The sequence below is a fragment of the Salmo trutta genome, chromosome 6 (assembly GCF_901001165.1).
Source record: "Salmo trutta chromosome 6, fSalTru1.1, whole genome shotgun sequence".
NCBI classification, from domain to species: Eukaryota; Metazoa; Chordata; class Actinopteri; order Salmoniformes; family Salmonidae; genus Salmo; species Salmo trutta.
The window spans coordinates 4,568,212-4,588,136 of NC_042962.1; the positions used below are offsets into that span (position 1 = coordinate 4,568,212).

The 19,925-nt window shown below is 43.4% G+C and overlaps 2 protein-coding genes across 2 annotated transcripts in view; both read left to right on the forward strand.

Moving 5' to 3' along the window:
- LOC115195331 (transient receptor potential cation channel subfamily A member 1-like) overlaps window positions 1–1,991 on the forward strand; it is an 87,067-nt gene extending 85,076 nt beyond the window's left edge. Inside the window, exons 27-28 of the mRNA XM_029755108.1 lie at window positions 463–563; window positions 1,499–1,991. Coding sequence (XP_029610968.1) covers window positions 463–563; window positions 1,499–1,700 — 303 coding nt within the window. The 3' untranslated portion in view covers window positions 1,701–1,991. The remainder of the gene's footprint in view (window positions 1–462; window positions 564–1,498) is intronic.
- Window positions 1,992–17,577: 15,586 nt separating this feature from the next.
- LOC115195186 (musculin-like) lies at window positions 17,578–19,187 on the forward strand. The gene is made up of 2 exons (XM_029754982.1): window positions 17,578–18,366; window positions 18,873–19,187. The coding sequence occupies exons 1-2, from the start codon at window positions 17,908–17,910 to the stop codon at window positions 18,948–18,950; spliced, it is 537 nt and encodes a 178-aa protein (XP_029610842.1). The 5' UTR covers window positions 17,578–17,907; the 3' UTR covers window positions 18,951–19,187.
- Window positions 19,188–19,925: the final 738 nt, after the last annotated feature.

A 19,925-nucleotide genomic window follows, 5' to 3' on the forward strand; every position in this document is an offset into this window, starting at 1 on the left:
GAAACAAGATTCTCTGATCTGATGAAACCAAAATTGAACTCTTTGGCCTGAATACCAACACATCAGCCAACAGCATATGTGGGAACTCCTTCAAGCATTTCTCATGAAGCTTGTTGTGAGAATGCAAAGAGTGTGCAAAGCTGTCATCAAGGCAAAGGATGTCTACTTTGAAGAATCTCATATATATATTTTGATTTGTTTAACACTTTTTTGGTTACTACATGATTCCATATGTGTAATTTCATAGTTTTGATGTCTTCACTATTATTCTACAATGTTGAAAATAGTAAAAAATAAAGAAAAAAAAATCATTCAATGAGTAGGTGTGTCCAAACTTCTGACTCTATATTCAACATATATGATGTCCTTAGAGTTTCTCTATCTATATGCTAAATAATTAAAGAACTGTGCAGTATTCCCTGGTAACCTGTTGTTTGTTCAAATGGTCTCTATATACTGCAGTTGTGGAGTCAAGGAGAAGCCAACGAAGTGCGTACTCATCTATTGACCAACTCATCAAATTCAACCTCTGTCGAAGCTGAACTACGCAAACAGAAGCAAAGGTGACACATATAGATCCGAAAGGGTTGTTGTGGGTTGTATGGTGTGTAAAGGAGGGCTAGGGGTTGTATGGTGTGTAAAGGAGGGCTAGGGGTTGTATGGTGTGTAAAGGAGGGCTAGGGGTTGTATGGTGTGTAAAGGAGGGCTAGGGGTTGTATGGTGTGTAAAGGAGGGCTAGGGGTTGTATGGTGTGTAAAGGAGGGCTAGGGGTTGTATGGTGTGTAAAGGAGGGCTAGGGGTTGTATGGTGTGTGAGCAGCCTCTAGTGGTCTTGTCTGACAGACTGAAGGAGATATCCAGTGTTTATATTTCTATGTTATAGACTGAAGGAGATATCCAGTATTTATATTTCTATGTTACAGACTGAAGGAGATATCCAGTATTTATATTTCTATGTTATAGACTGAAGGAGATATCCAGTGTGTATATTTCTATATAATCCCATTCAGACTGAAGGAGATATCCAGTATTTATATTTCTATATAATCCCATAGAGACTGAAGGAGATATCCAGTATTTATATTTCTATGTTATAGACTGAAGGAGATATCCTGTGTGTATATTTCTATATAATCCCATACAGACTGAAGGAGATATCCAGTATTTATATTTCTATGTTATAGACTGAAGGAGATATTCAGTGTGTATATTTCTATGTTATAGACTGAAGGAGGTATCCTGTGTGTATATTTCTATATAATCCCATACAGACTGAAGGAGTTATCCAGTGTGTATATTTCTATGTTATAGACTGAAGGAGATATCCAGTGTGTATATTTCTATATAATCCCATACAGACTGAAGGAGATATCCAGTGTGTATATTTCTATATAATCCCATTCAGACTGAAGGAGATATCCAGTGTGTATATTTCTATATAATCCCATTCAGACTGAAGGAGATATCCAGTGTGTATATTTCTATATAATCCCATACAGACTGAAGGAGATATCCAGTGTGCTGGAGAAGCAGCACGACCTGATGAAGCTGATGATCCAGAAGATGGAGATCATATCGGAGGCAGACGAACATGACGGGCCCACAGAGGTCAAAGGTTACAGGCAGAGGTCAAACTGGGGTCAAGCCAAGTGCTCTAAGTGGATCCCGCTGATGAAGGCCATCAAGCGCAAGAACGTTTGAGTACTTCACCTTAACTGGTGACCATCCAAGTATGCGACAACTAAAGATATTACCGCTATTAAGACATATTATTATAGCACATTTAAAATACATTAGAATGTCATCTGTAGATACACAATCATTTAACTGATTTCAAATGTCTTGCAGGATAGTATGATTAGCATAAATGAGCTATCAGTAGGGATACTAATGCCGATGCACTTTGATTGTTGATTTCCCATTTATTATTCAGAATGTCATTAAGCCATTCTGTTGTTTCCTCTCTCTCTCTCTCTCTCTCTCTCTCTCTCTCTCTCTCTCTCTCTCTCTCTCTCTCTCTCTCTCTGTCTCTCTCTCTCTCTCTCTCTCTCTCTCTCTCTCTCTCTCTCTCTCTCTCTCTCTGTCTCTGTCTCTGTCTCTGTCTCTCTCTCTCTGTCTCTCTAAGTCTCTCTCTCTCTCTCTCTCTCTGTCTCTCTGTCTCTCTCTCTCTCTCTCTCTCACTCTCTCTCTCTCGGCAAATGCCATATTTGTCTCTCTGACTTCAGACCTACTGTATGCTTGTATGCATGTAATAATTATTACATAAGATCTACATAATTTGAAATAGTGGGTTATTGCATGAGATTGAAATAACTTGAAATAGTGTGTGGTTGCATATGAGTGAAACAATATTGGAATTAGTGTATATATTTTATATTGTAACCCATTTGAAACCCTGCTGTAACTGAATGGTTATATTTTGCATGGAACTAATAAAAAGTGTCAAATCGTCCTCATACTGTATATGTGGCGGGAAATAACACTGGAACTATTGGTCCCACTTTATCTGGATGGTCCCATCTGATGACCTACAGATGGTCTGGATAGTCCCATCTGATGCTCTACAGATGGTCTGGATAGTCCCATCTGATGCTCTACAGATGGTCTGGATAGTCCCAACTGATGCTCTACAGATGGTCTGGATAGTCCCAACTGATGCTCTACAGATGGTCTGGATAGTCCCAACTGATGCTCTACAGATGGTCTGGATAGTCCCAACTGATGCTCTACAGATGGTCTGGATAGTCCCATCTGATGCTCTACAGATGGTCTGGATAGTCCCAACTGATGATCTACAGATGGTCTGGATAGTCCCAACTGATGCTCTACAGATGGTCTGGATAGTCCCAACCGATGCTCTACAGATGGTCTGGATAGTCCCAACCGATGCTCTACAGATGGTCTGGATAGTCCCAACTGATGCTCTACAGATGGTCTGGATAGTCCCAACCGATGCTCTACAGATGGTCTGGATAGTCCCAACCGATGCTCTACAGATGGTCTGGATAGTCCCAACCGATGCTCTACAGATGGTCTGGATAGTCCCAACTGATGCTCTACAGATGGTCTGGATAGTCCCAACTGATGCTCTACAGATGGTCAAACTATCAACTAACTATCGGTTGATATGCAACTGCTTGCTAATGTTTCAGTTAGGGTTAAGCTAAGGGTAAAGGTAAGGGTTGAGGTTAGGATAAGGATTAGGTTATGGTTGGTGGACGGTTAGTTGAAATGTTGTTGACAGTTATTGAACATCTTCTAAACATCTACAAACCATCTGCTTGGGACTATCCGAGTTATACCGACATATAAACCACAAACTAGTCAGTATTAACCCATTTCTTATAGACTCCAAAGACTTTCTCGAAAGGGACAGGTTACGTGTGTATTGAGTAAGGCCGCCACATTTACCGTTAAATCGTGTAACCGATGATTATGGATGAAGACCGTCAGGACTATAAAATAACAGTCATAAGGCCATCCGAATGAATAAGGCCTTAGCTAAGTACACAGTTAAATTGAAGGGAACTACATATTTAAAAAAAATGTTTTTCCAGACTTCAAAAAAGGTCTCCTGATGTGTTTAAAGCATTAGAACATATTAGAACTTTAAATGTTGTGGTTCATCCATTAAAAAAAACTGTACTTGAGAGTGAAAGCCTTGACGCAGTTGATGAGCCTTACAAAATACTAGCCTGTTAGCTCTTTGGGTTTAGAACAGGGCTGGGTAAGAGCGATGGGGTGTGGGCTGGTGTAGTGAAAGGCTAGCCAGGGCTGGGTAAGAGCCAGGGGGTGTGGGCTGGTGTAGTGAAAGACTAGCCTGTTAGCTCGTCGGGTTTAGAACAGGGCTGGGTAAGAGCCAGGGGGTGTGGGCTGGTGTAGTGAAAGGCTAGCCATGGCTGGGTAAGAGCCAGGGGGTGTGGGCTGGTGTAGTGAAAGGCTAGCCTGGGCTGGGTAAGAGCCAGGGGGTGTGGGCTGGTGTAGTGAAAGGCTAGCCACGGCTGGGTAAGAGCCAGGGGGTGTGGGCTGGTGTAGTGAAAGGCTAGCCAGGGCTGGGTAAGAGCCAGGGGGTGTGGGCTGGTGTAGTGAAAGGCTAGCCACGGCTGGGTAAGAGCCAGGGGGTGTGGGCTGGTGTAGTGAAAGACTAGCCTGTTAGCTTGTTGGGTTTAGAACAGGTCTGGGTAAGAGCCCGGGGGTGTGGGTTCTCTCAGCTGAGCGGTAGTTCTTTATGCCCTGGGCTGTAAAACACACACTGTGGGAACAACAGTGTGCTTATAGAACATTCTGACATCATAACGTTTAACGTTTGTGGCCCACGGATGCGTCCCAAATGGCGTCCTATTCCTTTAACATTACCCAACATTCCCTGCTTTTCCAGAATCCTAGTTGAAGGTTTCCTCCCTCCGTTCTCAATTCTTCCTGATTCGAGGAACACTCAAACAGGAATTTGTGTGAAACCTGGGAATTCTAGTAAAGGCACAGTAAATGTCCAGGTCACAGTAAATTCCACAAAACCGTTGCATCTCTTCTAGTGTGCAATCTGTTGAATCTGTACTAAGTGGTAGCATAACAGATAGCATAGTTAGCCCCGGTGTCAGCAAAGGGTTCTAGGACAAATGGATTAGCAAAATGTGCCAATACCAGGACAAAGTAGAACAGGAGATTTTAACATATTAGATGGTGGTCTGCTACTAGCAGCTGTTGTTTACCAATTCACATAGCCTTATCCCTAAACATGGATTAAGTGTAACATCTTAAGTAACTTCTAAAGTTGTTTAAAAGTCCCAACATCGAAAATAAATTAGTCAATGCACAATGCAAGTTTACTGTTAAACCATTTAAATCTGCATCAAATATAGCTTGGTCAAAGGGTAATACATACATCTTAAAGTTTACTGTTAAACTATTTAAATCTGGTCTCAAATACAGGTTGACTCTGTTAAAAGGAGTCACAGATATCCTCCTCAATGATTCCATTGTCTTTGTCCTAAATGGTACCCTATTCCCTGTAGGGAACTAATTTTCTATCCGGGTCCACAGAGCTCTAGTCAAAAGTAATGCCCTAGAAAGGGGAATAGGGTGTCCGTTGAGATGCATACATACCCTCTCAATGACCATATGTTCATCTCTTGTCACACACCACTCGTTCCGCTCTGCAGCTGTGGAACCACAGTGGTGACCATGGGAACCAAGAGTCAGTTGGGGGAAGAAAACACAAAATGGCCACCGCTGATGTCATAGCTTGAGCTTTGCACCTGTCCCCCTCTGTCTATCAGGCACACCACTGAGTGGACTGTGGTTGTGTCACAAATGGCAATCTGTAACGTTAACAACTACCCTACTACCCGTAGGGCTCTGGTGAAAAGTAGTGCACTATATGCTGCAGGAGATAGTGTTCCATTTGGGAACCACATAAATAACTTGATTGAGGTAAAACCCCCTGAGAAACCATGTTGTTGGGCAAATTATTAAAATGTCCCCTTCAAAACCATATGTATAACTGCTAAGCCTTAGGGTAATTATTCCCATGGCCAAAACAATAAGCATGTACAGTATAGCCATCCGTTACTCTAATGGTTTGGGACCCTTCTTAAATAGTGCTCTATGTTTCTAACCCTACCTACAGCACATGGTGCTCTAGTGGTTTGGGACCCTTCTTAAATAGTACTCTATGTTTCTAACACTAACTACAGCACATGGTGCGCAAATGGTTGGGACCCTTCCTTCAGTATATTGTACTCAAATGGTTTGTTAACCTACTTATATAGTAATATAATGGTTTGGGACCCTACCTTTAGAATATAGTACTCTAATGGTTTGGTACCCTGCCTACAGTATATAGTACTGTTTAATATAGTACTATAGTCACGACTTCCACTGAAGGTGGCTCCTCTCCCTGTTCGGGCGGCGCTCGGCGGTCGTCGTCGCCGGTCTACTAGCTGCCACCGATCCCTTTTTCCTTTTTGTTTGGTTTAGTCTGTCTTGTGTTTCACCTGTGTCTAGTTTAGGTTAATTAGTGGGGTATTTAATCTCGCCCTACCAGTGTGGTTTCGTGCTGGATTCTTTGTGTACCTGTCGTTGATTTGGGTTGCGTTTTATTTTGTTCTGTTAGACAGGTGTATTTTCTGGACTGTGTTCCGGATTATTTCAGTGGGCTGCTGTTGTGGTCCTGTGCCTGTTCTATGGATGGACTCTTTAATAAACGCCTTCTCTATATTATTACTCTCCTGCGTCTGACTTCATACCCACCTCACCTAGGGAGCTATTGACAACTATATAGTATATAGTACTGTACTGTTTTTATAAGTACGTTTGTTAACCTACTTATATAGTACTCTAATGCTTTGGGACCTTAAATACAGAGTGTGGAACTCTAATGGTTTGGGACCCTACTTACGTTATATAGTACTCTAACGGTATGGAACCCTACTTATGTTATATAGTACTCTAATGGTTTGGGACCTTAAATACAGAGTGTGGAACTCTAATGGTTTGGGACCCTACTTACGTTATATAGTACTCTAATGGTTTGGGACCTTAATAAATACAGAGTGTGGAACTCTAATGGTTTGGAACCATATTTGAGGGATTTTTTTTTTTTTTACTTGACTAAATAGAGGAACAAATTATAAATACATTTCCCTTGTTTCCCATATTCTTCTGACTTCGCTCTTTGGCTGGAATTAATGTGTGCATCCTAACTGGCAGCATATTCCCTATAAAGTGCACTACTTTTGAAAACAACCCAGAGCCCTATATTCCCTGGTCAAAAGTAGTGCACTACATGGGGGATAGTGTGCCGGTTGTGACACAGAAAAATATCTTGCTGGGATTAAATATTTTCCTTGTAGCCATTTTCCTTGTTATTTAGAAAAGTATTACAGTGAATCAGATACATAAATCCTATTCAAAAATGAAATTCCCTTTGCGTGCACTTCTCTGGTAGAGTGAGTCCATAGAGTCCCTGGCCTGATGGATGAATGTCCTGGTGGTAGATGGGATATTTTATTTAACTGTTATTTTACCAGGTAAGTTGACTGAGAACACATTCTCCTTTACAGCAACAACCTGGGGAATAGTTACAGGGGATGAATGAGCCAATTGTAAGCTGGGGATGATAAGGTGGCCATGATGGTATGAGGGCCAGATTGAGAATTTAACCAGGACACCGGGGTTAACACCCGTACTCTTACAATAAGTGTAATGGGATCTTTAATGACCTCCGAGAGTCAGGACACACGTTTAACATCCCATCCAAAAGACAGCACCCTACACAGGGCAGCGTCCCCAATTACTGCCCTGGGAAATTGGGATATTTTTTAGACCAGAGGAACAAGTGCCTCCTACTGGCCCTCTAACACCACTTCCAGCAGCATCTGGTCTCTCATCCAGGGACTGACCTGGACCAACCCTGCTTAGCTTCTAGAAGCAAGCCAGCAGTGGGATGCAGGATGGTATGCTGCTGGCTAATGGTGATATGGGATAGGGATATGACACATGTTCTACTATGTATACACGAGTAGCATGATGCAGAGCAGTGGTTCCCAAACTTTTTATAGTCCCGTACCCCTTCAAACATTCAACCTCCAGCTGTACCCCCTCTAGCACCAGGGTCAGCGCACTCTCAAATGTTGTTTTTTTGACATCATTGTAAGTCTGCCACACACACACACACACACTATAAGAATGAGTGTGAGTTTTTGTCACAACCCGGCTCGTGGAAGGCGACAAAGCTCTTATAGGACCAGGGCACAAATAATAATATAATATAATAATAATCAATCATTTTACTTATTATTTAGCCATCTTACATAAACAATTGTGAATAACTCACCACAGGTTTATGAGAAGGGTGTGCTTGAAAGGATGCAAATAACTATGCAATGTTGGATTGTATTGGAGAGAGTCTCAGTCTTAAATCATTTTCCACACACAGTCTGCGCCTGTATTTAGTTTTCATGCTAGTGAGGATCGAGAATCCACTCTCACATAGAGACGTGGTTGCAAAGGGCATCAGCGTTTAACAGCACGATTTGCCAAGGCAAGAAACTCTGAGCACAGCCCTATCCAGAAATCAGGCATTGGCTTCTGATTAAATTCAATTTTCACAGAACCGCTTGTTGCAGTTTTGATGAGGCTCTCTTTTTCAGATATTGGTAAGTGGAATTGAGGTAGCGCGTGAAAGGGATAACAAATCCAGTTGTTTGAGTCGTCCGTTTCGGGAATGTACCTGTGTAAATGCGCACCCAGCTCACTCGGGTACTTTGCTATATCACATTTGACATTGTCTGTAAGCTTGAGTTCATTTGCATTCAAAAAATCATACAATGATGGAAAGACCTGTGTGTTGTTCCTGTTAAAAGCTCTTAAGGATCCACCCCTATTTTTCAATTTTCACCAAAAATGACATACCCAAATCTAACTGCCTGTAGCTCAGGCCCTGAAGCAAGGATATGCATGTTATTGGTACCATTTGAAAGGAAACACTTTGAAGTTTGTGGAAATGTGAAAAGAATGTAGGAGAATATAACACAATAGACCTTATAAATGAAAATTATGAATTTTATGTACCATCATCTTTGAAATGCAAGAGCAAGGCCATAATGTATTATTCCAGCCCAAGTGCAATTAAAATGTTGGCTACTAGATGGCAGCAGTGTATAAGCAAAGTTTTAGACTGATCCAATGAGCCATTGTATTTCTGTTCAAAATGTTGTATCACGACTGCCCAAATGTGCCTAATTTATTAATAAATTAATAACTTTTCATGTTCAAAATGGTGCACTCTCCTCTGGCAAAATCAGATATGTCTATGTCCTGGGAAATGTTCTTGTTACTTACAACCTCATGCTAATCACATTAGCCTACATTAGCTCAACTGTCCCGTGGATGGGACACTGATCCCGAAGAAGTTAAATGTGCAACCAGAGGGGTAAAAAAACTCTAGACCACCTTTAATCCAGCCACAGAGATGCGTACAAAACTCTCCCTCACCCTACATTTGGCAAATCTGACCATAATGCTATCCACTTGATTCCTGCTTACAAGCAAAACTTAAGCAGGAAGCACCATTGACTTGCTCAATATGGAAGTGGTCAGATGACGCAGATGCTACGCTACAGGACTGGATTCATCCAATAGCATTGATGAGTATACCATCTCAGTCATTGGCTCCATCAATAAGTGCATCGAAGATGTCGTCCCCACAGTGACCGCACGTACATATCCCAACCAGAAGCCATGGATTACAGGCAACATCTGCAACGAGCTAAAGGCTAAAGCTGAAACTTTCAAGTAACGGGACACTAATACGGACGCCTATAAGAAATCCCGCCATGCCCTCAGACGAACCATCAAACAAGCAAAGTGTCAATTTAGGATTAAGATTGAATCCTACTACACCGGCTCTGGCAGAGCTTGAAAACTATTACGGACTACAAAGGGAAACCCAGACGCGAGCTGCCCAGTGATATGAGCCTACCCGATGAGATAAATGCCTTTTATGCTTGCTTTGAGGCCAGCAACACTGAAGAATGCATGAGAGCACCAGCTGTTCTGGACAACTGTGTGAAAATGCTCTCGGTAGCCGATATGAGGAAGACCTTTAAACAGGTCAACATTCACAAAGCCACAGGGCCAGACGGATTACCAGGACGTTTACTCAAAGCATGCGCTGACCAACTGGCAAGTGACTTCACTGACATTTTCAACCTTTCCCTGACCGAGTCTGTAATACCTACATGTTTCAAGCAGACCACCATAGCCCTGTGCCTAAGGAAGCGAAGGTATCCTGCTTAAGTGATTACCGCCCCATAGCACTCACGTCGTTAGCCATGATGTGCTTTGAAAGACTGGTCATGGCTCACATCAACAGCATCCTCCTGGATACCCTAGACCCACTCCAATTCGCATACCGCCCCGACAGATCCACAAATGACGCAATCTCAATCACACTCCACACTGCCCTTTCCCACCTGGAGAAAAGGAACACCTATGTGAGAATGCTATTCATTGACTACAGCTCAGCGTTCAACATCATAGTGCCCACAAAGCTCATCACTAATCTAAGGACCCTGAGACTAAACACCTCCCTCTGCAACTGGATCCTGGACTTCCTGACGGGCCGACCCCAGGTAGTAAAAGTAGGCAACAACACGTCCGCCACACTGATCCTCAACACTGGGGCCCCTCAGGGGTGTGTACTTAGTCCCCACCTGTACTCCCTGTTCACCCACAACTGCGTGGCCAAACACGACTCCAACACCATCATTAAGTTTGCTGACGAAACAACAGTGGTAGGCCTGATCACTGACAATGATGAGACAGCCTATAGGGAGGAGGTCAGAGAACTGGCAGTGTGGTGTCAGGACAAGAATCTCTCCCTCAGTGTGAGCAAGACCAAATCACCAACGAACTGTAATGGTCCAAACACACCAAGACAATCGTGAAGAAGGCACGACAAAACATTTTCCCCCTCAGGAGACTGAAAATAATTGGCATGGGTTCCCAGATCCTCAATAATGTCTACAGCTGCACCATCGAGAGCATCCTGACCGGTTGCGTCACTGCCTGGTATGGCAACTGCTCGGCATCTGACCTTAAGGCGCTACAGAGGGTAATGCGTACGGCCCAGTACATCACTGGGGCCAAGCTTCCTGCCATCCAGGACCTCTATACCAGGCGGTGTCAGAGGAAAGCCCATAAAACTGTCAGAGACTCCAGTCACCCAAGTCATAGACTGTTTTCTTTGCTACCACACGGCAAGCGGTTGCGGAGCACCAAGTCAAGGACCAAGAAGCTTCTAAACAGCTTCTACCCCCAAGCCATAAGACTGCTGAAATGGCCACCGGACTATTTACATTGATACCCCCCCCCCCTTTTTTTGTACACTGCTGATACTCAGTGTTAATTATCTGTGCATAGTCACTTCACCCCGACCTACATGTACAAATTACCTCAACTAACCTGTACCCCTGCACACTGACTCGGTACCGGTACCCCCTCTATATAGCCTCGTTATTGTTATGTTATTGTGTTATTTTTTACTTTAGTTTATTTGGTAAATATTTCCTTAACTCTTCTTGAACTGCACTGTTGGTTAAGTGCTTGAAAGTAAGCATTTCACAGTAATGTCTACACTTGTTGTATTCGGCGCATGTGACAAATAAAGTTTGAATTGATTTGTTTTATAAATAAGTTCAAGGTACTCCCGACGGTCCTGCTGAAGTTTTCATGTGGAAAACGGTTGGAGAAGGAGTGGGATTAACAGAAGCATGGGAATGTGTCCTTGGATCAGGAAGCATTCCTGACCAATGAGAGAGACAGAGGGAAATTTGAGAAATACGGAGCTGACAGACAGAGTGCAGGAAACGTATTGCCCTCTCACTGATGAATGAACAAAAGAGAGAGTGCCCTAAGAGAGAAAGGGAAACAGTGACTGTATGTAAGCCTTATGTGCAGCAAACAATCCATATACACCAACACTGAGTGGGGCTGTTGCAGTTTCGCTAGTGTTACTACCATTTAGCCTTCAAAGGGTGTTTAAACCCAGATCAGTAACACCTATGGGTCTGTGAAGTTTCTAACTTCCTCTAACACTATATCTCAGAAGGGATAATGTAACAACAGAAACATCCTAAAAGCCACAAGTCACATATACCTAATTGATGGTGTGTCTATGAATTCATAAATGTATTTTAACCATACAAGTGCAATGTCAAGCTTCAGAAATAGCAACGGACATTTTCTTGAAGGGAATAATGGAACCCTGGGAAGCACGCTGGGCGAAAGGCAGGTGCTTCAGTGGAGTGCTGGGGATGCGTCCCAAGTAACATCCTATTCCATATGTAGCGCGCTTCTTTTTACCAGGGGGCCAATAGGGCTCTGGTCAAAAGCAGTGGACTATATAGAAAATAGGCTGCCATTTGGGAGGTAGTCCTGGTGTGAATTAGACAACCTCCAATCAGCTGTCTGGATACTGTGGAGAGCAGCGTTGTACAGTAGCTCTCCTCCAATCAGCTGTCTGGATACTGTGGAGAGCAGTGATGTACAGTAGCTCTCCTCCAATCAGCTGTCTGGATACTGTGGAGAGCAGCGGTGTACAGTAGCTCTCCTCCAATCAGCTGTCTGGATACTGTGGAGAGCAGTGGTGTACAGCAGCTCTCCTCCAATCAGCTGTCTAGATACTGTGGAGAGCAGCGATGTACAGTAGCTCTCCTCCAATCAGCTGTCTAGATACTGTGGAGAGCAGCGGTGTACAGTAGCTTTCCTCCATCCCTCCATCTCTCCATTCATCCTTTCCCCTCCATCCATCCATCCCTTTATCTTTCTAGTGAATTTGGCATGGCCCCGTCTGACACCACAATGGAGAATGGATCTCAGCTGTGCCTTGTAGATTATCGTTGGCACAGCGTTGCTATTGTAATAAAATCACAATTTCAACCCAATTATGGAGGGAATTACATGACTACTCATAGATAGATATCTGATGTACTGGGAATATTTCCTCAGAACAAGGAGGATGATTCTGACTGTGTTGCTGTGGGGAGAAGGTTATCTCCACTTCACAGTAATCATTCTGATCTGAGCGGAATGGACGGGTGAAATCAAGTTCAGGGCCTTGTTACCCAGCGGCCTTCATAGTGTTAAGATCCTCGTTAGAACTTTCTTACGATGTGTCTTTAATAGCCAATGTATTTCCCAGAGCCTTCTGGCTCCTAAAAACCTTCGCTCATCTACAAGTTGTCCAGACCACTCAAAGAGCAGCCAAAGAGCATTTTTAGATGCTTGTTTTTGCCCTTCTGCATCACTGGGGTGGCAGGTATCATAGTGGTTAGAGCGTTGGACTATAAAACCGAAAGGTTGCAAGATCTAATCCCTGAGCTGACAAAATCTGTCCAAAAAATATGTTGTTCAAGGCAGTTAACCCCACTCTTCCCTGGTAGGCTGTCATTGTAATTAAGAATTTGTTCTTAACTGACTTGCCTAGTTAAATGAAACTTTATTCACAGAAGAATTCTGCTAAACATAGACTCAAGATGTTTAGGCTATGTGTCTAACAATTTAAATTTTTAGCAGAATGGATCCTAGATCTGTGGTTAAGGCTTCTGGCTTGACTTGAGAGTGGGGTTGAGAAACGGGTTGCACTGCAGATGAAAGAAAGGAAACAAGAATAGGAAGCAGCCTAAGACACCGATACAACAACTGCATCCAAAATGGCACCTTATTCCCCATAGGGCTCTGGTCAAAAGTAGTGCACTACATATAGGCAATAGGGTGCCATTTGGGACACAGACAATGGTGCATTGGGGAATCCCTTGATAAAGCAAAATGTGGACTAAGTCATGCCTAGGACACCAATACCTAAGTCATGCCTAAGACACCAATACCTAAGACATGCCTAAGACACCAATACCTAAGACATGCCTAAGACACCAATACCTAAGTCATGCCTAAGACACCAATACCTAAGACATGCCTAAGACACCAATACCTAAGACATGCCTAAGACACCAATACCTAAGTCATGCCTAAGACACCAATACCTAAGACATGCCTAAGACACCAATACCTAAGACATGCCTAAGACACCAATACCTAAGACATGCCTAGGACACCAATACCTAAGTCATGCCTAAGACACCAATACCTAAGTCATGCCTAAGACACCAATACCTAAGTCATGCCTAAGACACCAATACCTAAGACATGCCTAAGACACCAATACCTAAGACATGCCTAAGACACCAATACCTAAGACATGCCTAGGACACCAATACCTAAGTCATGCCTAAGACACCAATACCTAAGTCATGCCTAAGACACCAATACCTAAGACATGCCTAGGACACCAATACCTAAGTCATGCCTAAGACACCAATACCTAAGACATGCCTAAGACACCAATACCTAAGACATGCCTAGGACACCAATACCTAAGACATGCCTAAGACACCAATACAACAGTTGCATGCCTAGTTAAATAAAGGTTAAATACAAAATATAAAAAATAATGCTGCATTGGGGAATCCCCTGATAAAGCACAGGGTTCCCCTCTAACCCCTACCCCCTTGCCACGCCCTAGTCATGCCAGTGCTCCAAATGTCATGGGAAAAGCTGACAGCTGTGGCCGAAGCACGTGGGCCGCGTGTGAAAGGACGCTACATCTGCGGTAACCCAATCTCTCTGTGAAACGCACACAGGATTAGCCTCTTTTGATAAGGTCTTCAGACATTTCTGTTACCAAAGGGGAACAAGATGTGTGAGGGTGGGACCATGGGACGGGAGAGATGTACACTACTCCAGGGGTTCTCAGACAACTCCTCGGGACCACCAGACATTTCACAATGTTGTTGTAGCCCTGAAATAGCTCACCCACCTGATTCACCGAGTCAAGGGCTTGATAATTAGTGGAGTAGTTGAATCAGGTGTGCTAGCTGTGCAATAGTTAAAATACATGTGAGAGCTGGGGGTCACTGAGGAGAGGTTGGATAACGGCTGGGGGTCACTGAGGAGAGGTTGGATAACGGCTGGGGGTCACAGAGGAGAGGTTGGAGAACGGCTGGGGGTCACTGAGGAGAGGTTGGAGAACGGCTGGGGGTCACTGAGGAGAGGTTGGAGAACGGCTGGGGGTCACAGAGGAGAGGTTGGAGAACGGCTGGGGGTCACAGAGGAGAGGTTGGAGAACGGCTGGGGGTCACTGAGGAGAGGTTGGAGAACGGCTGGGGGTCACAGAGGAGAGGTTGGAGAACGGCTGGGGGTCACTGAGGAGAGGTTGGAGAACGGCTGGGGGTCACAGAGGAGAGGTTGGAGAATGGCTGGTGTAGTGTACTTCTCTCCCATACCACTACACAATCAATTTGATTGTGCTGTATACTGCCATCTACTGTAGCTAGCCTGAGGATTGTTCTGAGAGGAACTAGGATGAGGAAACTGAGGAATGTTCTGAGAGGAACTAGGATGAGGAAACTGAGGCATGTTCTGAGAGGAACTAGGATGAGGGAAACTGAGGATTGTTCTGAGAGGAACTAGGATGAGGAAACAGACATGTTCTGAGAGGAACTAGGATGAGGAAACTGACATGTTCTGAGAGGAACTAGGATGAGGAAACAGACATGTTCTGAGAGGAACTAGGATGAGGAAACTGACACATGTTCTGAGAGGAACTAGGATGAGGAAACAGACATGTTCTGAGAGGAACTAGGATGAGGAAACTGACACATGTTCTGAGAGGAACTAGGATGAGGAAACTGACACATGTTCTGAGAGGAACTAGGATGAGGAAACTGACACATGTTCTGAGAGGAACTAGGATGAGGAAACTGAGGCATGTTCTGAGAGGAACTAGGATGAGGATACTGAGGAATGTTCTGAAACGTTTTCTGACAACAAGCTAGAAGTGTATGAAGTAAGCTGCTGTAAAATGAAGTGTTTGTTCACAGTACACTGTAATGGCTCTAGGGAATTTTTCCTAGCCACCGTGCTTCTACACCTGCATTGCTTGCTGTTTGGGGTTTTAGGCTGGGTTTCTGTACAGCACTTTGAGATATCAGCTGATGTAAGAAGGGCTATATAAATACATTTGATTTTTTATTTTTTTTATGTACATCAGTAAAGAGCACTATATAGGGAATAGGGTGACATAGGGCTCTGGTCTAAAGTAGTGCACTATATAGGGAATAGGGTGCCATAGGGCTCTGGTCTAAAGTAGTGCACTATATAGGGAATAGGGTGCCATAGGGCTCTGGTCTAAAGTAGTGCACTATATAGGGAATAGGGTGCCATAGGGCTCTGGTCTAAAGTAGTGCACTATATAGGGAATAGGGTGACATAGGGCTCTGGTCTAAAGTAGTGCACTATATAAGGAATAGGGTGCCATAGGGCTCTGGTCTAAAGTAGTGCACTATATAGGGAATAGGGTTCCATAGGGCTCTGGTCTAAAGTAGTGCACTATATAGGGAATAGGGTGCCATAGGGCTCTGGTCTAAAGTAGTGCACTATATAGGGAATAGGGTGCCATAGGGCTCTGGTCTAAAGTAGTGCACTATATAGGGAATAGGGTGCCATAGGGCTCTGGTCTAAAGTAGTGCACTATATAGGGAATAGGGTGCCATAGGGCTCTGGTCTAAAGTAGTGCACTATATAGGGAATAGGGTGCCATAGGGCTCTGGTCTAAAGTAGTGCACTATATAGGGAATAGGGTGACATAGGGCTCTGGTCTAAAGTAGTGCACTATATAGGGAATAGGGTTCCATAGGGCTCTGGTCTAAAGTAGTGCACTATATAGGGAATAGGGTGCCATAGGGCTCTGGTCTAAAGTAGTGCACTATATAGGGAATAGTGTGACATAGGGCTCTGGTCTAAAGTAGTGCACTATATAGGGAATAGGGTTCCATAGGGCTCTGGTCTAAAGTAGTGCACTATATAGGGAATAGGAAGCCATTTGTGACCCAGAATTGGTACTGTAGGTTTTCACTTTGCCCCTGTCCCAGTAGATAAATAAACCTCTATCATTACCTTTTTTAATTTTTAATTGTAATTTCACCTTTATTTAACCAGGTAGGCCAGTTGAGAACAAGTTCTCATTTACAACTGCGACCTGGCCAAGAATAAAGCAAAGCAGTGTGACAAAAACAACAACACAGAGTTACACATAAACAAACGTACAGTCAATAACATAATAGAAAAATCTATATACAGTGTGTGCAAATGGCGTCAGGAGGTAAGGCAATAAATAGTCCATGGTATCGGAGTAATTACAATTTAGCAAATTAACACTGAAGTGATTGATGTGCAGATGAAGATGAGCAAGTAGAAATAATGGTGTACTAAAGAGCAGATAGGTAAGCAGAAAAGATATGGGGATGAGGTAGGCAGTTGGGTTAGGTATTGTTACACTACAGTGCAGTCCAGTAGGTCACAGTGTGTCCTTCGATTGTCTGAGAAATGGACGGAATTACAGATCCAGAAAATATGTATTGTTTGGGAAACAATTTCAGAACATCTGGGAAATTCTACCATAATCCTATTTCCAGATAATGTCCCAGTCATACATTGTTTATAGATGCCTAATCAGTAACAAAGGAGTAACCAGTCATCCCCAATACCAAAGTGTAGTATGCTGGAGGAAAGGTCACTGTGGTTTAGAGAGAGAGAGAGAGAGAGAGAGAGAGACAGAGAGAGAGAGAGAGACAGAGAGAGAGACAGAGAGAGAGAGAGAGACAGAGAGAGAGAGAGAGACAGAGAGAGAGCGCGCGAGAGAGAGAGAGACAGAAAGAGAGAGAGAGAGACAGAGAGAGAGAGAGAGAGAGAGACACAGAGAGACAGAGACAGAGAGACAGAGAGAGAGAGAGAGAGAGAGAGAGACAGAGAGAGAGAGAGACAGAGAGAGAGAGAGAGAGAGAGAGAGAGAGAGACAGAGATGGAGAGAGAGAGAGAGAGGGGTGGGGAAATGTTGCTGAAAACACTGTCACCCTGCCAATTCCAGGACACTTAAATTAGCCGGATGAGAGGTGTGGCAGGTTTCAGTTTTACAAAGACTTGACTCGCTATACAATAGAGGTTAAGAGAATACACACTTCATTCTGAACTAAACTTTCGATCTACTGGTAGGCTAAGACAAACTACATGATAACAATGGCAGCATTCCTGAACTAGGAATGTCATTTTGACATCTGAGGATGAGACGGATCAACAAAGGACATTTTTAAATCCTTTTTTTTCCCATTTCATTTTGGTTGAAGAAGCAGCCTTCACATTCCTGGATCAGAAGAACTGGAAACGTCTATTTCAAAACCACCTATGGACAGAAATAGTATCAAAGTAGAGGTGGTTTAATAAGGGATATCCCACCTGTAACTCTCCAGTGACTCCCCTGTCCTGCTACAGGGCACAGGTGAAACAGGCAGACATGTCCACGGGCTCTGTAAGCGATGGAGAGGACATTGAGACACGTCATAAACGGACTGACGCACCGTTAGAAAGCATCAAAACCAAACGAAACATTGCACAGAGACATTACACTTCCACCGAGTACTCAGACGACGAGTTCGGTACTGACGACGGTTACCAAGTCAAAACCAAGCGATCGCACAGCACCGCTGCCGGAGGAAAACAACTTTTCAAAGGAGGTCATCCTAAAGATGGTCGGCAGACGCAAAGGAACGCCGCAAACGCCAGAGAGAGGGCGAGGATGAGGGTGCTGAGCAAAGCGTTTTCAAGACTGAAAACGTGCCTGCCGTGGGTACCGGCCGATACCAAACTGTCCAAACTGGACACGCTGAGACTAGCGTCGAGCTATATATCACACCTACGACAGCTACTACAAGACAACCACTTCGAGAGCAGCTTTGTACACCCTGTCAACCTGGTAGGAAGCCTTATATATTAGACAATGTCTCTGTCTGTTCACAGACTTCACCTTGTCAACTTGGGTATAAAAGACACAAATGTCTATAATATTTTTTTTATTTATTTTTTTACGTTTAAACGTTGGTCATTTATCAGACTCTCTTATCCAGAGCAACTCATTACTATTGCATGTAGATAAAATGTGCTGTGTAAAATGTGTAGGAAAATGTGCTGTCTAAAATGTGTAGGAAAATGCAACAAACAAATTTCATCCATAGTTTTTTGCGGAAAGGGGTGGTGAGAGTCAGACCATTGATGAGTCTACTGTGTGACTGAATTACGTAGGCTAAGATACTGTTACACCATGATGATAAATCAAATATGATTCCTATTCCTGCTGCCTTTTTTGTTGTTGCAATATTTATTAATATATCCTGTCTATTTATTCAATCGATCTCTCTCTCTCTCTCTCTCTCTCTCTCTCTCTCTCTCTCTCTCTCTCTCTCTCTCTCTCTCTGTCTACAGACTTGGCCATTCGTGGTAGGTAGATCAGAGGACAACAAAGACATCTCTGCAGCCGGACTGTGTGGAGTTATATCATAGGACAGGAGAGATCTCTCTCTCTCTGCTGGGACAGTCCTGTTCTACCCTGGCTGCTGGCACACTATTCTTCACATAGTGCACTAAAGTACTGCACTATACTGGGAATAGGGTGGATACCATTTGGAACTCATTTCAAGTATTTTTTTGTCCTATATATAACAAAAAAATCTCTCTCTCTCTTTCTCTCTTTCTCTCTCTCTCTCTCTCTCTCTCTGTCTCTCTGTCTCTCTCTCTCTCTCTCTCTCTCTCTATCTCTCACAGAGTATTCATTTTGAACTCTATTCCAACTTTAATTGTAATGCACTGAGGAGAGTCTTTGGGAGCATGTTTATCATTTTATAATAAATCTGCCGATAAGCATCTAGAATGGCCAGTTTCTTCAAAGCGATGGAGTGGACACTCTTAAAGCAAGACAAGGAGAACATTTCCTTAATGAGGAAGCTCTGTTAGGGGGAGAAAACAGCCGTTTTTATATGGTTGTTTCATTGTTATGCAGAGTCTTGTTCTGTTAGTGGTCTAAGCACAGTACCCTGTGTTTTGTTATTTCAAGCCATGCTGTAAATAGCAACGTACAATAATGCTTTACACTGGATGCAGTTTTGTGTTTCATTTCCATTCGTTTGGAGAAAAGATAATCAGGAACAGGCCTACGTCATACAATTACAGATTGTTGATGTCCAATGTCAGTCACCCAAAAGACATAGCAATATCCAATACCCCAATACCCAATACCCCAATATCCAATACCCAATACCCAATAACCCAATACCCAATACCCCAATACCCAATACCCAATACCCCAATACCAAATACCCAATACCCCAATACCCAATACCCCAATACCCAATACCCCAATACCCAATACCCCAATACCCAATACCCGATACCCAATACCCCAATACCCCAATATCCAATAACCCAATACCCCAATACCCAATACCCAAAACCCCAATACCACAATACCCAATACCCGAT